Source organism: Astatotilapia calliptera, chromosome 5, assembly GCF_964374335.1.
Source record: "Astatotilapia calliptera chromosome 5, fAstCal68.1, whole genome shotgun sequence".
NCBI lineage: Eukaryota > Metazoa > Chordata > Actinopteri > Cichliformes > Cichlidae > Astatotilapia > Astatotilapia calliptera.
In genome coordinates, this window is record NC_137426.1 from 31,779,902 (window position 1) to 31,801,760 (window position 21,859).

A 21,859-nucleotide genomic window follows, 5' to 3' on the forward strand; every position below is an offset into this window, starting at 1 on the left:
CTTTGCAGCAACTACTTGTGTTGTGAATGAGGTCATTTTAGATGGGTTGAGCCTTTCTGGTCTCTGAGAAAGTTTACTGAAAGCTCCACGAGGTACATTACAAAGATTATATGTGGTAATGATCCTTTGCATCCTTTAGCCTCTTGTGATTTTGAGGCCTGCATCTTATTTCCAAACAGCAAGTTGTTCTCTTCAGATTAAACTTTCACATCTAATTAACGCCAGTATTAATGTTACCAGTAGCAAACTTGCTTCATGGAAGCTCTAAAAATTCATGACTGAAAAGCTGAGGTTATCAGTCATATAATCACCACCAGTCAGTATTTAAAATCAGGTCTTACGATTACAAGGTGTGTGAGGACCAAAATCAATGCGCTGCCAGAATGAATTAGCACAAAGTGGCTGAGGATATGCAAAAGCTTTTAATACACCGAGACATTCCCCATGAAATAACATTAATTTCCTTTAACGGGCCTGTTATTGATGTTTGTATTGTGCAAAATGAAACGCTGTGATGAGCACTTCATTTTCGGCTCAATTTTATTTACTTTGCCCGGATCGCTGCACAATATGTTTACAAAGGACAAATTCTCCTCTCGTAACCATCAACCCGTCCAAAGTTGAACTATAAAAGTGGTGCTGACATACCAGAAGCGTTTCAGTAACTGAAGCCCTACACTGCAATAAAACCACGGCACGGGAACAGGGTTAGTGAAGGAAACCGATTTGAGACGCAGAAAAAAAGGTTTGTGACAAAAAATTAAAAATACAAATAAAAATGTATGACTGGGACAGAATTATGACCTACAGTATAAGAGTAATTTTTTTTCATCGATGTCGTGACAACTGAAACTTGTCATATCTGCTGTTTTTTTGCTTAATCATATTTTTTCCTTTTACAAACATTGCTAAATCTGGGAAAAGCAGGACCTTCAGTAACATTCTTCTAAGCCAATAATCCAGCCCCCTTTCCCTCTGTGTGTGTGTGTGTGTGTGTTTTAATGGACACAGTCCAAGTAAGCAAACTACTAGATTTATTGGTAGGAGAAACAAGTAGAGACAAACACCAAAGAGCCGAGCACAAAAATGTGCCACGTATCTCCCCCAAACAATCTATGTCTCCGTTTAAGAGAGCGGGGCGGGGGTGGGGTCTTTCAACGTGCATATTGAAAGAAATGTCCAACAGGGTGTGGAGAGGAGCGTTGTTAGAGGCACCTTACAGGATAACGCTGTTAAAAAAAAAAAAGAAAAGATAAAATCACAAGCCAAATATGCAGGCTCTGAATGTCACATCTGTGCTATATGACAGCTTTATAACTAGATAACATCATAATGGGAACTGGCAGCTATGTGCAATATCTTTGAAATGTTACCCTGATTTCAGTTTGATGTACACTTGATGAAGATTCAAGAAACCAATTGGGACATCCACCTCCATCCAAGTGGCAAATGTCCAGCTGAATACAAACGACACCTTCACCATTAAGATACAAGCTCCTTAAATGGCAGGAAAGTGCTTTGGCACCGAAAAAGCAGACTTGATTAAAACACGACATGAATGCATACGTCTAACATACACAACAGCTGAAACTAGCTAGGTTAAGTAGCTGCTACCTCTACCAGGAATAAAATTGCGAGGTCCACAGTCTGTGCACATGACGGGACCATGGTGGCAGTGCAGTTCAGTGTAGCAGGAAAGGCAAAAAAATCGACGTGAAGTAACGAACTCGGGGTGAGATTTACGCTGGATAAACATTCTCTCGAGAGTTTCGAGCTGTTAGGACCCACATTTAAATGAAACAAGGCATCAGTCATTAAAAGTTATAAAAATAGATTAATAACATTTCCTTGTTGAGAGCAAAATAATATCCTCGATTAGGTTGTGGACAGCGCCTTCACGCCAAGGCAGGAACAGAGTTCAGGTAAAAAAAAAAAAAAAAAAAAAGGGGGGGTGGGGCGGCAGTAGAATCTAATGTCTTGAGCGTCCTCCCTCAAAGGCATGATGCTCCATGTGAGCTGAAAGACACACAAATTTAGATCACTACACACACAGGAAACAGAACTCAGCTACAACTTATACACTGTCACTTAAATAGTGGAGCTCATTACATTTTTGGCTACAAATATGTAACAGGCAGAGACAAAAAGAGCCCATCTCAATGTGTTATGTGAAGCAAGTAAGAAGGCATATGGGGGGAATTTGCTGCCTGATCAGCCTACAGCCATGCACCCTTCTTAAATCATTCTGTGACATGCTTACATGTTCTGGTTAGGTCCTTCAAGTATGCACAGTTTACTCTTATTCTCTCATCTACCTCATACCATAAAGAGAGTACCTGCTTCCCTCTTTAAACCTTTAGCGTGAATTCAAAAGTACAAGTGAAACAAAAAACAGGCATACTTACACTTATAAAAAACAGCTTTAAAAGATATGTACGGGAGCAGCTCATAAACTTTCCCCAAGATATTTGCTTCATTAGCGAGAGATGCATCGCTATTCCACACCTGTACAACATCTTCCCGATCCCGGACGCTAACGCTGACGCCAACCACCTCATCATCTGTCAAAAAGAGAAGCGATGTTAACAGTAAATCCACTTATGCGATTTACTTTTTTTTTTTTTTTTTAAGAACTAAACAAACCTGAGGCGCAGTAATCTGCAAACTGCTCTCCAATAGTAGCGAGTAACAATTCTTTCCAAACTACAGACTGAAACAGGAAAAAGGCAGAAAAGCTCATGAATGATTCAGATTTGTTTACATGATGGCAGCAGATAATCAGAGGGCGGCACATACAGTGTTTTCTTTTGGTATTTTCATCTTCCATACGCCTCCCTTTGCATTACTCTCTTCTTCCCTGTTGTGTAAAAGATTAAAACACGTTACTGTGCAGCCTATTAAATAACAGGGCTTTTTAAAATCAAGATCAGGGAGTATTATACAGCAGCTGCTGCATGACAGATTTTTCATTTGCTCATCTCTACACACCCGTGAATACTGGAATATTGACAGTTACAGACTCACCACAGCGGCCTCCGCTCTCCGCGCATTAAATGATAGCTACATCTCAAAGGCAGGGCTGTGACTGGAGGGATGTTGTTGTATACACTCCAGAACATCTGCAAACAGAGAGAAGCAGCTCAATAATGGCTGCTCTTGTATTGGAGTTTTGTGGTTGGCACAGAAATGGACATTTGATCATGATATACATGGAAGGACTTTTTAATGTCAGTGTTCTCTGCTAGACAAGCTAAGTCGTATTTAAATTGAAACTGGCTTTAAACAAAGTATCTAATACAAAATTTATTCACTACAGCTATCAGCAGAATGATGAAACAACTGTTATGACCTAATGTCCAAAACATCTCTGTCGATTTAAAGCATTAGTAGCATTTTACATTTTCGTGCATCTAAAAAGAGGACTGGTTACAGAAAGGGAAACCAGTGAGTCCAGTAGGTTCCAGTGTAGATCTGGGAGGAAAGCGGAGGCAGGTCCTTGGAGAGCCACGTGCCTACATGCCAATGACTGGATGGCACAGTTGTGTGGTGGTCAGCAGTGTCGCATCAAAGCAACAAGACCCTGGGTTTAAATCCACCAGCACGCTGCGATCTGTGGAGTCTCCCTGTTCTCTCTGTGCTAGTGCGGGTAGCCCCACAGTTTATGCACATGCATATTGTTGGTGATTTGAATTTGGCCTTAGACTTAATGTGAGCATGAATTGTCATCCTTCTCAATCCGTCTGTGGCCTGTCCAGGGTGCGCTCATTCTGTAACAGCTGGGATGGGCTCCTCCCCCTGTGCAACTTTGAATTTGATAAGTGGAAGGAATTGGATGGATGGTGCATCTATGTTTTGTATTATATAGATATCAGCTGGATTCAGAAACAGACGTGAATTGCAATAGTAACTTCTATCATAAGACTGTGTAGTGAGTCAGTGTGGCTTTCAGTGCATCCGCAGGCCAACGTGAAACACGAGAAACGGGTAAAATGTCAGTGGGACACCAAACAATGTCTGCACCTGGAAGGCAACCCATTTCATGACAAGTACAAACTCCCAGAGGGGGAAGAAAAAAAACAAAACAAAAAAGTTGTAGCAGACTCCCACTGCTGGCGACAGCTCTTGGAGAGTAAAACAATAAAATGCTGTCATGTTAATGTAAGGCTATGCACTTGCTGTTAAGCTAATGGTGTGGTACAAATATACAGAATATGTGCGTAGTTGTAGGTAGCTGCTTGATACATCTTTGCAAACAAAAAGAAAGATCCCACTTTCAGCATCAAGTGATTAATACATGCGGCTTACAGCGGGATTATACTTCCATATTAAATCTGTGCTGTAGGGTTGTTGTAACTGCAAACCCTTCTGAAACCATTTACCACAACTTATGTGTAGCCTAATATGCACCTCCATAGAAATGTAACTGCATGCTACATCAATGCAGTGCGCAATGCCTGCGATTGGTGCAGCTGACTTCTCTCTTGCATTTCTAGCTACTTTGTTTTTTGGCACAATTTTTATGATTAACTAGAAGCAAATTATCAACTCACGACTAATATTTTGGAGGGAAAGCTGCAGAGCAACCAAGACACACCACACATGGGTATAAATGCTAGCACCAGTGTCAGCACCTGGCACCGGCTCTACACCGATTGAAACATCCCTGGTTCAAGAATCAGAGGAGACACGAAGCCGGCCTCAGAGGCTCACAAGTTAGTGTACTCCTAGAACTGGTCTGAAGCCTGGATACATACATCCGGTGTCAAATCAAACATCCATCTGCTGTAGGGACCCCAGCACAAAGTACCTCAGCGTAAAAGCCACAAAGCTGAGTCACAGTGAAGTGTGCTCACATACAGGGATAAATGATTTAGCAGGCATAAATGGAGTGAACATAAATGGACGGTTGCCAGCTGAACAGCAAATCTGTTTTAAGTAACTACGTTTGCTTTTATTGTCCATTTGTTCTCTTTTTTATTTTTCCAATAAGACCGACTTAAATCAGAAAAAGGTTGTAGCTTTTCATTAATTAAAAAAAGGACTGCACCACCTAAAAATCGTAACAAAGGTTGCATTTTATATACTAAAGGTTTCTAAGAAAACCCTGGCCCCTGGTGGTGGAAACTTAAATTTAGCTACCTTTGATTAAAATGAAAAGTGTAAATGCTTAAATATGGTGAGCTGATTTCTTTATAGGCATGTCATTGATAAGAAATACAATAAGAGTCAGGTAAGCTGGTACTTTGTGCTTGACAAGGTTCAAAAAGGGGTGACAACGGATTTGTAAAAGTCACATTGGGAACGCTTCCAATTTAGCAAAGAGCCTAAAACATGGCCATCCAGATCTGTTCAAAGAATCCAAGCTGAAGGAGTTTCAGCTCATATTAACAGCATACAGAGTGTTATTGTCATCCTTCTCGCGTCATCCCAAAATACTCTTTACCATTTTGTTTCAAACAGCAGACACTGTTATTGTGAAATCAACTTCAGACCAAAGGTTAAATGCTAGCAATGTCTAATGTTATATAAATGCTTAAGCTAATGGAATGACATTAACAGTTAAACCTCATATTAGTGTCATGTCAATAAAATATAATACTACCATCATTATTACAGTTGTTATCATCATCATCATTCATACATTACTTTTCCCCCCATTTTTCTTTAGTGTGGTATTAAATTGTGTTCAATAAACAAACACATTGGTATCAACTACTACATTTCTGGTATAGTGACATCCCCATTTCTTTCTTTATATTTTTTTTTCTTAAACTAAAAAATACCTTTCTGCAGTGCTACAAAAACAATTTCTTGCTCTCTTTTTTTAATGACTTCACTGTAATTTACAGTTTATCATTTTAGCCATTATACATGGAGCTGCATGATTTCAATATTGATGTTTTGAATGTGTGGACAGAAGAGAAAAAGAAAGAAAGCTCAGAAAATGTGATTCTGGTAACAAATCTAAAATAATTCCAAAAAGTTGGGACGCCAAGTCCTCAGATCTCCCTAAAATGAGACATTTTACAGTTTCATGAAAAATATTAGCTCATTTTTAATTTGATGGCAGCAACAGATCTCAAAGAATATGTAACCAGGGTAATAAAAGTAATTACAAAGTAACTGGTGCTAAAAAGGAACAGCTGGAGGAACATTTTGCAACAGTAACATGACACGACTCTTCAACAGCCGCCCCACCTTCTATCACAGTGATACCTGAAGCAATTACAGATGACAGCGTGTACTAGACCATCATTATTTCAAGGCCTTAGTGACACTATTTTTCAGCTTTAATTAATATTTGATAAAATATACACAAACACATGAATGCACCAAATTTGCCTCATCCAGGAGAAGCCATCTTATTTTATTTACATTACTGTATTTGTGATACTTTATTTTGGCATTTCAAAAGAAATATGATTTTAATATGACATGAAGATACAATGAAACAGTTTATTTTTGGCAGATGTACGCAGCTAAACTATTAAGAACGTTACGATTTCTACAATGGAAACCAATGAAATCATTTTAAAAGACCTGTTTGTTTCCCTTGTGGATATTTGTTATTGTTCATTAATAAGACAAAGACATAAATTTCTTCTGATTACTCCTAACAGATGGAATAATTGATAGAAAACTTGATTACTAAAATAACCAATAGCCGCAGTCCTAATCCAGTCCTTTCACCAACCCAAAATATTTGATAAATAATAAAATGAAAAATGTAGAACGGGACAAAACCCTCTCCCAACACTTGCTAAAGGAAAAGTGGATGCTACACAGTGGTAAACATGACACTGTCGCACCTTATTCTGAGACACGTGGCAGCCATTCAACTTAAACCTAGATACCTTTAAAAACAAAACAAAACAAACAAAAACAACAACACATAAAATTGTAAATTTTCTCAGTTTAAACATTTGACATGTTTTCTATGGTGTCTTGTGAATAAAATGGGGGTTTATGAGATTTACAGTTTATGGCAATCTGCTTTTATTTGCATTTTCCACAGCTTGTGGGGGGACCTTTGAGGAATAAATTAGGTCTTAGTTTGACAAGCAATTCCAATTGGATTTCTACAGACATGTTTCAGTCCACCTGCTCTGCCTGCCCAAATTGGGTTTCAAAGTGCCTTTCAAGTCCCTCACTATGCAAAGCACAGCGGCAGATCCAGAGTGACAGACATATTTAGCAGAATCCACGTTGCTACCAACAGAGCCCTGTGGAGGACAACATAGAGGGCAACAGTCTGCAGACAGAAACTGAAATAAATTTATCTGCTGCCACTTTTGGAAGTGGCTTCTAAAGAGGCAAAGCTGGAGGAACCAACCGGAACAAGACAATTTATCAGGCTGTTTCACCAGCATAGCTACATGGACACCAATGCCAACACTGGAACGGCAAATTATGCAGACAGGTTTGTGACGTCTGGCTTTACATTTTGATCTGATCACTTGCAAATATGGAAAAGGCACACTGATTGCAATTCATATAATTCTTCCTCTTTAAATGGGTGGGCTGCCCAGGCATTCTAATATCTGCTATGTATTTGGAGGCTTACTGGCCAGGTTGTTGCTGCGGTAAGACCAGCTTTTTAGCTCTGGAGGTCCAGTGAGCTGCAGGGTTACCAGCCACAGCTTGTAGATGGTGAACAACTGATTCATGTGACACAAAGCCAAACAAACTAACTTGAGTTGCGACTTCATGACTCCTCGTGGTGAACGACAGAGGGACAAGCACACGCTAACAAACTTGCAGTGAAGACAAAACTCAATAGGAAAAATGAGACAACAGCGCAGCAATAATCATAATAACTATATATTAATACTGGCAGACACTAATAACACTAATGTGGTAAAAATAGAATCCTTGCTCTCAGTTTAATTTTTTTTTTTAATGTGTCAACTTTTCCATCTTCAGTTACACAGATCTCATTGTGTCACAGATTGCCTTGCACTGCGTTGCAGAAGTGCTGTTCTGTGGTATCATCGTTAGCACGAGCAACGTAATGCTTTTGTGTATCGCGAGTGTCTCTGTGATTTCAAACAATAAAACCAAACAGTCCGTCCTAAAAATCTAATTTAAGAAACAAATCTGATTCGCCCGAACAAAGCTTCACACCACTGCAGCTGTAATTAATGGCAACGCATTCTGCACGCTGCTTGAATTTCCACACACAAAACTCCAGAATGAGCCCAGCTGTATCACACTTTGTTGCTTTTTCCAGCTGCTTGATTCAAACTCCATTGAACTATACAATCGTAAAGCCTGATTTAGACTTCTGCGGGGAATCTTTGTAGAGCCTTCGATGTCATCTACACAAGCTGCCCCATTCCAATGGTCTCAGCAGCCTCCCTCTGGAAATTTGCAGACATTTATGAGTCCTTATATTGACACTATGATTATTATTCTTTATACTAAGACAATGACTGTTACTTCTCTTACTGAAAAACTGCAGCAAAAAAGTTGCCAGAAATTTAAAAAGGCAACCCACAGCCTTGATCAGGCCAACAGTGGCTGTGGGCTGCGCTGATGTGTATCTTCTATAAGGAGGTACATGTCAGGTTATGCTGTAGGGTTTCAGATGGGTTTGCAGTTATGACTTAAGGCGTAGATTCTTTACTTAAGTGTAAATCATCAATAAGCCTCATACAATAAGTTTAAGAGCACGTTGCACGCTGATATTCCTGATAAAAATAACACAGCGTCTTCTCTTCATTTACAAAAGAAGCCTTCAGAGCATCATATCAAAGCACTGTAACCGACACGAGCATGAGCAGTAGCTACCGTCAGTCACATTAGTGATATTAATAAACAATAAGTTTGCACATACAAGTAAAAAGAAAAAAAAAACTTTAGTATAACACAGACGGCTGAAATGCACTTCATAAAAGCTGTCAGTTAACTTTGCACTGCACTTCTAATGTTTTGCACCCACCGTGGCTCTGACCTGCTCGCTCCCTTACATCACAGAAACTCTTCTCAAATGGCTCTGACTCTTAGCCGAGTCACGCACTTGATCTCTTTGCTCCTAAGATGAAAAAACTCTTTAAGCTGGCGCCAGATCTCACCTGAACAGTTTGCACTGTGTAGATCTTCTTCAAGTTGGACTCACATTCTGCTGCTGTGGTGCCGGGCAGTGACCTGCAGGAACACAGGAAACGACTTAATGTCACACCAAAAACAATGCAGTGCGTTTAACAGGGAAATAATGGTAATATTTAAAAAGCTGACACCAGATATGCTTGATGCAGCCGCTGTTATTATAAAGTACTGCTGAATAAGTTTCACTTGCTTGACTTTATAGACAGACGAAGACTGAGTAACATGTTACAGAGCTTTGTTAGAAAAAGAACATAAAAAAAGGATAAATGAAAACCAAAACAAAAACCGCTAAAATATACGTTGATAACATACAAACGTATATTTTAGCAGGTAACTATTGTATGTGTGTATTGTTTCTATAATCTGGGTGTTTTTCAGTCCTCATTTTTTTATATAAAACTCCTGCCAGCAAATACATAAGCTAAAAGTGTTATTATTAAAATAAATAAATCAACAATAACCAGCAGAGTATCCATGATAAACATGGGATATTCCCATGACCTCATAAAAAAGAAGCCATGCGACGTTTAGGGCTGCATTTAATGACGGCTTAGGACGAAACTGCACCGAGCAAGGGTTCCTATGTAGCAAAGCCTTGCAATAAAAGACGCAGATTAGCTGCACTTAGCCGTTTGTGAAAACAACGAGAGATGAGCCTGGGCTCTTTAAAGGCGTCGAGGTTTTAAAGAAAAGTGCAACAACTATCAGTTTCACCCCAAACCCTCCCTTCTGCGCTCCCCCCTGCTGAGAGAAGCTAATCAAAGTAACTTCTGCTGCACGTCTGAATGGCTAAAACCTGTCAAGGCGAACTTGTCCTGCGGACTGTGAGTGACTGTCAGGACCCGGGAACACAACAAGGTCGCGTTAGATGCGAACACTTCTCCCGCTATATTTTGCTGCGGGAGGCCTCCGGGAAAGCTGTGGCCTTACAATGATACCCCTCTCCCCACCACCGCTCTTCATCTTTTTTCTCTTTTCTTTCTTTCTTTGTGCTCGTGCCGGGCTCAAAGCTCAAAGACAACGCGGAAGGAGACGCAGTAATATCACTACCTGTCCAGCCAAAACGTCCAAGGCGAGTGCAGAGGCAGCGTCGCCGTGTCTTCTTCTCGGTGTTTCTTTGTGATGTTTTCCAACTCTTTCTCGTCGATGTCTATGTTGTTTTCGGAGGAAACCGTCTGGCCGCTCAGGGCGCCGCGGTCCATCTGGACGTCCGTCTGACCCGCAGGAACCGCCATTTCACCAGGCTCGGAACTAAAGTCGTACGTTATCCCTGTATGAAAGGACTTGATAAAAACACCCGGTTCGCCTTTATCTGCACTTACAGAAACACACTACCGCTTTTCCGCCCACCGACTGCTGACGTCTCTGCGTCACTGGGCAGAAACGTCGCCGTTGGTCCACCCAGGAGATGAGGGGGAAAAAGGATGAGAGCTCACTCGGCATCATTTTCGGGTGGCCCAAATATCTAAATAGCAGTCACGGAAGTACAAGGGACATATTAATAATCTAATATTAGTTTGCATCACAAGGGGCAAAATATATTTTTGCGATAATTGTAGAACAGGGACAATTACAATTTTTGTCTACAGGGGACATGGCTATGCTCAGTACATGTATTAAACCTACCTGTTATGATCATTTGAAGTGGGTTGATCAATCAAATACCGATGCTGGCATTCAGGGGCGGATCTACGGGGGGCGGGGGGGCTACTGCCTCCTTTCTGTAGTGCAGGACTGGGGAACTCCAGGCCTCAGGGGCCGGTGTCCTGATGGTTTTAGATATAGAATAGAATAGAATACCTTTATTGTCACTATACCAATGTACAATGACATACAGAGTCTCCTACTCAGTGCAACCATGTGTGGGGGGGGTCACCACCAGTGTTGGTCAAGTTACTTGAAAAAAGTAATCAGTAACTAATTACTGATTACTTCCCCCAAAAGGTAATCCCGTTACTTTACTGATTACTTATTTTCAAAAGTAATTAATTACTTAGTTACTTTTTAAAAACACGATTTACAACCTGAATAGGTAATAAAGTGATAGATCTTTCAGCCCAATTCTACTTTTTCTGCATAATCCATCATACAAAATGTAATCAAAGGGAAAAGTCTCATTTTGTAAACTTGTTTTATTAGTTTTAATCTTTTAACTTTATGCATCAAGCAAAAATTAAATTATATGCAACATTCTCTGACTGGAAGAAATTTGTTTAATATTTAAACCTATTTTCTGCACATTCCAGCACATAAAATAAAAATTTTTTTTGTGTTTACACTCTTTCAAATAAATGCAAGTGAAACACAGCAGAAAATAAATAAAATCAAAGACTAGCGGTCCTGTTGCTCTATTTTCACCTGTAAAGCAGGAGTGGCGTAGGCGGAGGTTTGCCCTGGTGCAGGTGTGCCGCAGCGGTCAGTTGAAGAATCCGTGAGTTTCTCTGTGAATTTCACATTACGTGGTAGCGCACTCGGTGCTTGCTCGGAAGTTTAGGGGTTTTCTTCCCACGCAGTGAGCAGTGGACGCTAATGTTTTTGTCACTTTTTACGGAATCAAACTCAAAGTAAGGTCAGTACTTCCACGCTTTAAACGCTGCATGCTCATACTGTTTCCCGTACTCGACATATTATCCATTGTTGATCTGCACACAGCTGTTGCCACGAACGTCGCACTCGCTTACGTCATTGTCATGAGACACTCTCGCAAGAAAATCACGGTTTTAGTAACGCAGCGTGCTTACGGGAAAGTAACAGTAATCTAATTACCGTTTTGCAATAGTAATCCCTTACTTTACTCGTTACTCAAAAAAGTAATCGGATTACAGTAACGCGTTACTTGTTAACATCTCTGGTCACCACACCGGATGATTAGTTTTATTATCAGGCCTCTGGAGAACTTCAAGACATGTTGAGGAGGTCATTTATCCATTTAAATCAGCTGTGTTAGACCAAGGACACATCTAAAACCTGCAGGACGCTGGCCCTTGTCGTCGTCCCCCCCCCCCCCCCCCCCAAAACAAACACACAACTTTAATGTTCTTAGAATACTTGTAAAAGCTGATTGCTTCTTTTTTTATTATTTTGTTGGCTCCATTTACATATAGGTGATTTTTACACATACTTCACTAAAGTTGTATATGCCACCCTGTCTAGACCTCTTGCCCCTCTCCTTCTCCTCCCCCATGTATGATTTTCTAGATCCGGCACTGATGGTATTAGTATCAGATTGGTATTGGATCGATAGAATCGATACTTTGTTTCTATTCTCTAAAGGTGTTTTTATGCTAGCCTTGCAATGTCACATCATGTGGCATGTGCTGTAGCCTACTATGAAAATTTTCGGAACTTGTGTTGACTGTCACGTCTATTTTATTTATAGCCTACGGCACATTTAAACAACAGAAGTGCTTCAGAGACAGGCACATTTACATTCTAGGTCTCCAAAAAAAAAACAGTTTAAAAACAAAACCTATATTTATTTTTATATATTAGCTAATTATTGTAGAAAGACAAAGACACAGTAATTTAGTGGTCATTAAAATATGTTAAGAATGTGCAAATTGATGATGATTTGTCTCATAAATCATAATCTGCTCTTCCTTACATAGGCTGCATTCATAGGTTAAAAGTATCAGTATTGGTATCAACAACACTGGCGCTGTATGTACTTGGTGTCGTCTCAATACCAAAATTTGCACACAACTAATGTTCATTTCCAGTTCCATATTTTTGTTGTTGGATTTTTCTACAATAGCTTTGCATGATTCACATTCCAAAATACAGCTTCTCACTTCATCGAAAACAAACCTTTCCACTCATTTATAACCCAGCCCTCTCCTTGAGCCAACTCTTTTTCTGATTGGCTGCCCCTCACAAACAGAACATTTGAATCTGGCTTCAGTGCTCACAGTCAAAACTGTGTGCTTGAGATATATTAAGGACTTCACTACTCATTGGTATCATACAGAGCCAAGAGTAGGAAAATAAATCTGTCTAAAAGGCTGATTGTGCAGAGCAGTGGATCTATTTATAACAAACATTGGATTGTTGCACCAAGTACTGATGAAGGGTGTCTACTAGAACAGGAAACAGTGATTCCATGAAATCTGTTCTGTATTTTTCAAGTAAGGCATCTTTTTATTTCACTATCTTTGGTCCAAAACCTCTTGTTGCCTGTTTTTAGGACACTTTGGTTAGGGAAATATTCAAGTTCAGAAATGTCAGCGCAAAGACTTAAACGAGGTCAAGACAGATGTATATATAATTACAGGCTGTTTTGTTTTGCCAAGGTTTTATACTATTTCCACTTTGGGCATTTACTCAGCAGATCTCAGCTGAGCAGCCACTAGATCGCTAAGTTTAAACTTTCCACCAAAGCAAACCAGTGCTAAACCTGGACATCTCAAATCTAATAACCAAATATAACAGTTTTAGGGACAAAATTACTTCTACAAATATGAACTTAGCACTTTCTCACTGTTTTACAATCTGTATGATCCTATAACATCTAATCAAAATTCAAAAATTTACCACCTTTATTGTATCTTTATTCCATTGAGATGGAACCATGTGGATGTTCCAGGGGTTTTTATGGGATTTATAATATTTGTATTGCTTGCCTGAACATCCCTCTTTAATTATTCCTTTGGACTTGAATGCATGAATCCCCTAACAAACCAAATATTTGTCTTTACGATAGCTTTGAGGGCTTAAAAGCTGGAGCTCTTATGCTCATTGAACTCAGCATGCAAGCCGGTTGGTTGCAAGGCATGCTGGAAAATCACTGCAGCACGAGCAGCAGGTGCAGTCTAGTCACATGTTAGCTTTAATTAAAAATACACAACCCCTGCTGAGATGGATTTGACTATCCCGTATTTTAGTATGGCCATTCAGTAGGGTTGTGCTGGCCTTTCTTTTTCATGAAGGGTCACCAGATGGTGCTGTTGCAACAAAGTGTTTATCTTTAATTTTTTTCCAGGATAAAAAACCCACCACATCCTTTAGAAATGCTTAAAAATGCACCAACTTCATCAGACTGAGTGTAAGTGAACTTGCCATTCTAACTTGTGGCATGTGTGTCAACTTCGGGGAAACCTCTGGCCCCGCATCAGAATTTAAAACAGTCATTTTCATTTCCTTAAAAAGATTACTATACAACCAATTTAAAGTCAATGTCATTTATAAAAGCAATAAATGACATTTGTTTGAAGGATGCAAAAAATACAAAAATAGAAATCTTAGTCAATGTGATACTTGGCTCGTTAAAAAAAAACTGTGCAGTGATTTAGGAGATTAGGTTGAACGGTTAATTTAGCATAGCAAGGTAAAAGAGCTTTAATTTAAAAGCAAATGTCTGGCAAGTAACATAAAGTAAATAAATCACAAAATGTCCTAATGAATGGAACACCAAGTTAATATTATACAAATCATTATATTATATATGAATATATTATCAGTTTTTGCTAAATCTTTGTGCCCCATACATTGCACAATTACAGGAGCACTGGTTTCACTGGTTTTAATGATAACCCTGAACACAGGCAATGACAGGAAGCCATTAGTTACTATAAGAGTCTCAACCTTATAATGCTTTACCATGTCCGGGGACACAGGCACACTGGCAACCACATTAGACATCCACTAGAATGAAAATCTAAACACAGACAGCTCCACACTCCACAGAGCAATAATCATTCCTGTCAATCTATAATTTGTCAAAAGGACACTTAGTTGGTGCGTTGCAGTGTAATATTTCCACGCTCCAGTCAGGTGGGTATATAAAGTATGAAACACTTTTGCTGATACTTTCTTTTGTATACAAAAGAAAGTATCAGCAAAAGTGTTTCATACTTTAAAACATTCATGTAAAAAAATATGAAATGAAAAATGTTTTACAACCATACTCCTGAATATATGTGCAAATAGTAACTTATGGTAACAGCAGCAGATGGTACAGATAATATACTTCCCTGAACATCAAAACTGTGGTAAATGGTTAAATGCACTGATATAAATTACAGACATTCTTTGCATTTGCATGGCTGAAATAAACATCCATTGTACATGTTTACTTCCATGCTATGAAAACAGGATTGATTAGCGCAGCAGAAATGATCATTTAAATGAACTTAATGAACTTTTTGGTGCAAAAAGTTGAATAAAAGTTACAATGTAGACTATGTAAGCTACTGTGTTTCATTCATTTTAAAATGGTTTTACATGAGAGAGATGGCCACAAAGAAACGTTACATTATGGCCTGTGCATGAGTAGCCTGCATACTGACTTTACAGACCATTCAAGTGTGCTTGTGGACCTCTTGACCCCTGTGCAATTTCTTGATCTCAATAATAATCATTATATAACACGCAGTAAAACATCATCTTTTTTTTTTATCTCCAAGTGCAGATGTAGGATCAAAGTTCTTTTTTTCTTCACATCCTAAATATAAAACATTGCATAATGTCATAAAGGCGATCTGTCTCTAAGCATTTGCATCTCGTGAGCGCGCAGACACATGCTACCTATAGCTGGCAGGAGCTGAAACTCCTGACTGATCCCAGGCCTGCTCACTACATGCAGGCGGACGTGCGTCGCATAGACTAGACGCTGCACACACCGACACAGACCCGTAGCCTACTGACGCTTCCACCTCGGTAAGCTTCGACATCCGCTCAGCTGTGTGCTATTTGCAGTCTCCGTGTGACAGCTATAATTCGGCGTCCTTTTGACGAGGCTGTGGATACGTAAGTGTTGCGCCATGCTGCCGCACAGCTGCTTTTTTTAATTCCTCAAGACGGGAACGGGAGACCTCCGCCATCGGTGAAAATTGAGATGTGTTCTCTGAGCCGCTCGTCTGAACGGATGCTCTCCGAAATGGTGTCTGAAGCTAACCCTGGTCGCCTCTGTCCAGCAGAGATCAGAAGCATGGAGAGGGCTGCTTCTGACGCGCTTTGAGATGAAGGATAAGAAGAAAAAAAGAGACGTGAAATGATTTTTCTTTTTGTTTGTTTTTTTTGGTTCTGTTTTGTTTATGATGGGGATTAATGCGCATCCAGATGGGATTTATTCCTGAGTAGTTTTCAGCTGAAGGGGGCGGCGGATCGTGTTGATTTTGTTCTAAATTCAGACCTGGAAGAGAGAGGGGGGGAAAGGATACCGCTGCTGCTCGTCGGTGAATTGATGTGGGAATACGCGCTACCTGGGCTGCATAGATGGCAAACACAAGCGAGTTAGGAGAGAGCAGCCCGTCCTTACAGAACTATGCGTCCACGGCCTCTGCGGTCAAGCTGGCCTCGCTGGGTCTGATCATGGGCATCAGTCTGCTGGGCAACGCGTCGCTGTCGCTGCTGCTGCTGAAGGACAGCTCGCTGCATAAGGCGCCCTACTATTTCCTGCTGGATCTGTGCCTGGCGGACGTGGTGCGCTCTGCTGTCTGCTTCCCCTTCGTGATGGCATCGATCGGCGGCGGCTCCGCCTGGCCGTACAGCCCCCTGAGCTGCAAGATCGTCGCCTTCATGTCGGTGCTTTTCTGCTTCCACGTCGCCTTCCTGCTCTTCTGCGTCAGCGTCACCCGGTACATGGCGATCGCCCACCACAGGTTCTACTCGAAGCGGATGAATCTGTGTACGTGCGTGGCGGTGATCTGCATGGTGTGGACTCTCTCCGTGGCGATGGCTTTTCCTCCGGTTTTCGACGTGGGCACCTATAAGTTTATCCGTGAGGAGGAGCAGTGCATCTTCGAGCACCGCTACGTGAAGGCGAACGACACCCTGGGCTTCATGCTGATGCTGGCCGTCATCGTGGGGACGACTCATGTGGTTTACATAAAGATGCTGTGCTTCGTTTACGACCACCGCAAGATGAAGCCGGCTCAGCTGGTGCCAGCTATCAGCCAGAACTGGACTTTCCACGGCCCCGGGGCCACCGGGCAAGCCGCCGCCAACTGGATCGCCGGCTTCGGCCGCGGACCGACCCCTCCGACGCTGGTGGGGATCAGACAGGCTTCGCACCCGGGCAACAGGAGACTGCTGGTGCTGGATGAGTTTAAGATGGAGAAGCGCATCGGGAAGATGTACTACATGATTACGCTGACCTTCCTCATTTTGTGGGCGCCCTACATAAGCGCCTGTTACCTGAGGATATTTGTGCGAGGGGCCCCGGTCCCGCAGCTTTACCTGACGGCTGCTGTGTGGATGAGCTTCGCCCAGGCGGGAGCGAACCCCATCATCAGCTTTCTGTTCAACAAGGAGCTCCGGATGAGGCTCCGAGCGTGTTTCCCCTGTTGCCTGGGAACGCAGACACCCATGGAGCCGTACTGTGTCATCTGAACCGCAGCGGGACCCTCAAATACTGCCAAAGTCACGTTTGTGTAGGATTTCAGAATGTACACGGAATAGTTTACCCACATTTCTATCAGTGGCAAAGGGTTTACACGCTATTTTAATCTGACAGAACTTTACTGATGGTGTAAATTCCTGCTATATTTTGCTTTCTGGACTGATTTAACTCACATGAAGCATAATATGTAATGATTTAATTAAAAAGAAATAGGCTGCAGTGTATTGGAGGGTTTTTTGCCTCTCTAGCTGGGTATCATGGGAAAACCACTCTTCATTTTTGCCTCTGCATGTATTTAGGTGTTATTCATTCCAGAGGTAAGACGTAGCACATGCAACTTACATGTGCCCTGTTAAATCCTACCTTTGATGAATGACCTTTTTCCATATCTCCATATTTTACACGAATGTCATTTTGCCTATTTTCTTTGGATATTAAAAAAAAGAAAGAAATATTATCCCAACAAATCAATTTGATGTTGTGGCCCACTGGAAAACTACAAAAAGCAATGCAGAACTACACTTGATCAGACCCCCACCCCCATCCAACATCTGTATCCGCTTTACTTATCAGTCATTTAAATACTAAAGCTAAGACACAGATCACAGTATGTTTTTAATGAAGGCAATATCACATTTGTAAATACTGTAAAGCCCTGCTAACCCCTTCCTCGAGCTTTTTTTTACACCCATATATCCTTGTATAGTTCATAATCTCTCAGAACTCTTTGTGTTGAACGAGGTGTTTGAACTCACTTTAAAAGCATTTCGCAAATTCTTCTTCTCCATCATCTCCTGTGTTGAGCAGGTCGATTTACATTCCCCCAAAGAACATACAGTACATTACAAGCAGCATTCGTTTTCTATGGATGGAACACTGAGAAGAAATGTGAACAATTTGGTGCTTTGAAAAGGACAGTTTCATTCTTTGTATTTCTTAGCAAATAAATAAGAAATGGATGATAAGTTGTTTGACTCAGTCATCTGCATTTAACGGTATCACTCCATTCTTGAATGGCTTGAAGGTAAGCCGTTCCCTAAGAGAGAAATCAGCCCTCACATACCAGACCCACTGTTTAGTATAACAGTATATGTTTGTTTCAATTAAGTTTTTGTAAACTACTTTGATTGGCATGCTAATTTGAGTGTTCATATTGGTGTTTATATATTTATAGCTGCTGACAGCCCCGATGATGGGTGTGAACTTGCTGCAGTCAGCTACAGATTTTAAAAGGAAGAATATCCCAGCTGAATAAAACTATTTATAGTATATTTTGGCAAACTGGTTGCTAATTGAGTGAATGCATGACCCTGTGAATTCTTTCTGATCTTTAAGGTTTCATAAAGGGGCATGTGAGCAACTTGGTATTGCACCTTCATGCAAAGAGAGTTCTTAAAAGCAACAGAGAGTGAGATGCTTTGTAGGACACATTTTCAGGTGCAATATTCACCATAATGCAACTGAGTGAAAGTGCTATTAGACAATCCCTCCACTGCCCAAATGTCCACTTATTTAAGACCACATTTTCTTTATTCTGTCTCAACCCAAATTCAACACTGGACTTATGTATAGCAATTGGATATAACTGCTTTAACACCATGAAGGAGGGTGCCAGTAAGACTCACTTCATACTTTATTCTTTTACCATTTTAAAACGCTCTTTAATGCTTCTCTCTATTTGAATTTAATTTGTTGCCTGTGAAACAGCTGTTTACAACTGGAATCTCTGATGAAATCTCTTTAATGTTATCTAGTATTAAACAAAAGATAAGGCTAGTGGGGTGTTGAGAAGACATAAACTTGTGTCTTTTGATCCCTTCAAATCCCCAGGAGTGTCTGTAAATGTGTGTGGAGAGTTGCAAAATTGTAGCTCTGTCTCTGTGGGCATTTTTGAATGCGTACAAGAAACAACAAGAAACTAGAAATAAATAAATCCGTGGATGTATAAAGATTAGCATATGTGAGAAATAAATGTTAATGTGCTTTAATTATGAGTCGAAACTGTTAGTTAGCTTTCTAAGCTGTAAATTGATCTGAATTTGTAGCCTTTGCTTGTGATTTGAGGTAAAATCTTCACAACAGACATTACATTGAGTTTTACTCATGTGTACAATTATAACTCAGATCTGAGGGCGTGCATGCCTCCTTCCACACACATTTGCAGACGACGGCATAACAACCACACCCCCCACCTCCCTTCTCTGTGCACGGGTGAACATCAGGTTTAAATGGAGAATATAAAGAGACACCTTTGCTCTTTGATTCTGACAGTCTGACACCGACCCTGACATTTACCACCAATTTGCCTATCATTGAAGAAATCTCCCGTCGAGCTAATTACAGCCGGCGGGAATACCTCGCGTCAGTTTCACGTCACAATGTCAGTGTGTCGGCAAATTGTTACCATGTATACATGACAAACTGCTCGTAGCTGTTTAGTTTAAAGGCCAGAGGTTTGATTTAAACCTTTAAAAAAGTCTGACAGACTCGGTGTCAACTAACTGCTCATTAAACAGTTAAACAGTTTCCAACCGTGTTTTAATCAAACTCAATCAAGCTCCTGATTGATTCAGCAATAGCTGTTTTGCTAATTGGCATTGGCCTTGATGAATAATAATAATAATAAAGACATCTCTTTGCTTTATGAAGTTTTTTCTGAGCTTCAGTCCTTTTCGTTCTATCAAAAGCAGTATACCAGGTTCCTCGACACACTGTCTGCCTTCAGTGCATCTATAACCATTAACATCACATCATGCATGACTGTTCAGGACAGCTGGTTCTGCTCTGCTGACAGCGTGCAGAGGTCTCACAGCATCGTTTCTGTGGCTCCACAGCTGCAGGAAGATCCTCACCTGCACGTGCTCTCATGCGATGCAGATACAGGGTGGGTATTTTTAGGTACACAATGTTGTCTTCAGGGCACGCAGGCTGCATTGTGAAGCTGGGGAATTATGATTCCTGCTACCTGGATTTTCCTGCTGGCTTTGCTAGAGACCTTCTCAATCTAGCCAACCCCTAAGCAAACCACAGTGACCTCTGTCATCCTTAATGGGTTTTACAAAAACACTGTTTGGACAGATGGAGGTATAGCTGTTTCAAAATGGTACGCTCAACTGAGTATTCAAGTATTCGATCAGTATTCTTGTAGCACCTCATTGATTTAGCTTGTTCCTCCTTCTTGTTAAACACCTGGTGACTACATTACCCACAATTCAGATGCTACTGCTAACAGGGAGGGCTGAGTATGGTCACCACCTTTGAACATCTTTCATTTTCAGAGTGGTCTTCAGCTTCACCTAAGGCTGGCTCAGGTAACACCATGATTTCACTTGCTACCTTTTTTCAGCTTTATGTGTAAACCCTTTAAGACTTCTAGTGATTATTGTTTTTTCTTACTTCCATACTTACTTTTTCACTCCATCATTGGTCATCATCACTGGACTTGGTTAGCTCAGCTGCCTCAGAACTGTAGATGTTAATTTTGATATACTGCAAGTCACAGAAATGCAGCCAACACATTTAAGAGGCAAGAACCTGGTAATGTTTGACATTTAAACTTCCTGGAAGCCCTGATTTTAATATTTTTTTAAGCTTTAGACAGTCAAGTCATATTTTGAAGTTGTTGCGCAGCTAAGAGAGCGTTTCAAGTTGGTTGAATGATCTTCACAGCCACAGAAGACCAATATCTGTTATAAAAATGGGAGATATGAGTCACTGCTTTACACACTGGGCGAATCTAATTTTAGCCTTAAGCCTTGAAGAAATCACAGCCTGACAGTGATTAATTTCATAGCAGTCTCTGTGTTTCCTGGTGGTGTAAACGCTGCTGTTGTGGTGAGTGTGAATTTTAAAAAAAGCACCTTTGTATTTTAGCAGCAATTAAAATGTTCTCCACGGTTCTTGTTTTGGTATTTTGTGGTTGGAAAAGTGATTAAGCATGAAAAAAACAAAGTCACTTCTATGTTTCAGTTATGACTGGATAATGAAACTGTAACACACAGTGAGCATCACTCAGCAGGCATGTCATTTCATTACTGCTGCAATAACACGTGTTTCTTCTCATGCTTCCCAAAAGGGCAACTGCAAGCTCACCAAGAACTTAAACGATGTTAAAGTATGAGTCTTAACAATGCTGGCGTGTCCCTTTGGGCATTTTATTCATAAATGATATTGTTAAATAAAATAAACTAATCAAAGAAATCAATCCCTGAATTTATACTTGTATTATTTTTGGTTTATCTCAAAGTGAAATGTCAAAATGTATTTTAGGTAGCGTAAGATCCAAAAGGACAAGAGGGTTTTCCTTTAAATGGATGGTTTAATTTGAGCCAATAGGGTGACGCGTTGTTAAATATATCTCTTTATTCCAAATAAAAAAGGCTTTTAAAGGCAGATAAAATATTTACAGTGTAA

The 21,859-nt window shown here is 40.5% G+C and overlaps 2 protein-coding genes across 3 annotated transcripts; one reads left to right on the forward strand and one right to left on the reverse strand.

The window, feature by feature from the left end:
- Positions 1 to 1,017: 1,017 nt before the first annotated feature.
- LOC113022943 (eukaryotic translation initiation factor 4E type 3) lies at positions 1,018 to 10,479 on the reverse strand. 2 transcript variants are annotated; one of them, XR_003272472.2, is made up of 8 exons: positions 10,159 to 10,479; positions 9,075 to 9,147; positions 3,025 to 3,119; positions 2,797 to 2,857; positions 2,644 to 2,710; positions 2,406 to 2,561; positions 1,374 to 2,016; positions 1,018 to 1,229 (listed from the first exon to the last, which is right to left on the reverse strand). XR_003272472.2 is itself a non-coding variant. In XM_026168902.2 (7 exons), the coding sequence occupies exons 1-7, from the start codon at positions 10,341 to 10,343 to the stop codon at positions 1,970 to 1,972; spliced, it is 684 nt and encodes a 227-aa protein (XP_026024687.1). In that variant the 5' UTR covers positions 10,344 to 10,479; the 3' UTR covers positions 1,018 to 1,969. The 2 variants fall into 2 exon arrangements, 1 of the variants encoding a protein (XP_026024687.1); XM_026168902.2 differs by having other exon boundaries at positions 1,018 to 2,016.
- A 5,458-nt stretch (positions 10,480 to 15,937) lies between these two features.
- Positions 15,938 to 18,411, forward strand: gpr27 (G protein-coupled receptor 27). Its single transcript, XM_026168903.2, has one exon. It carries the CDS (start codon positions 16,321 to 16,323, stop codon positions 17,434 to 17,436), a length of 1,116 nt encoding a protein of 371 aa, XP_026024688.2. The 5' UTR covers positions 15,938 to 16,320; the 3' UTR covers positions 17,437 to 18,411.
- Positions 18,412 to 21,859: the final 3,448 nt, after the last annotated feature.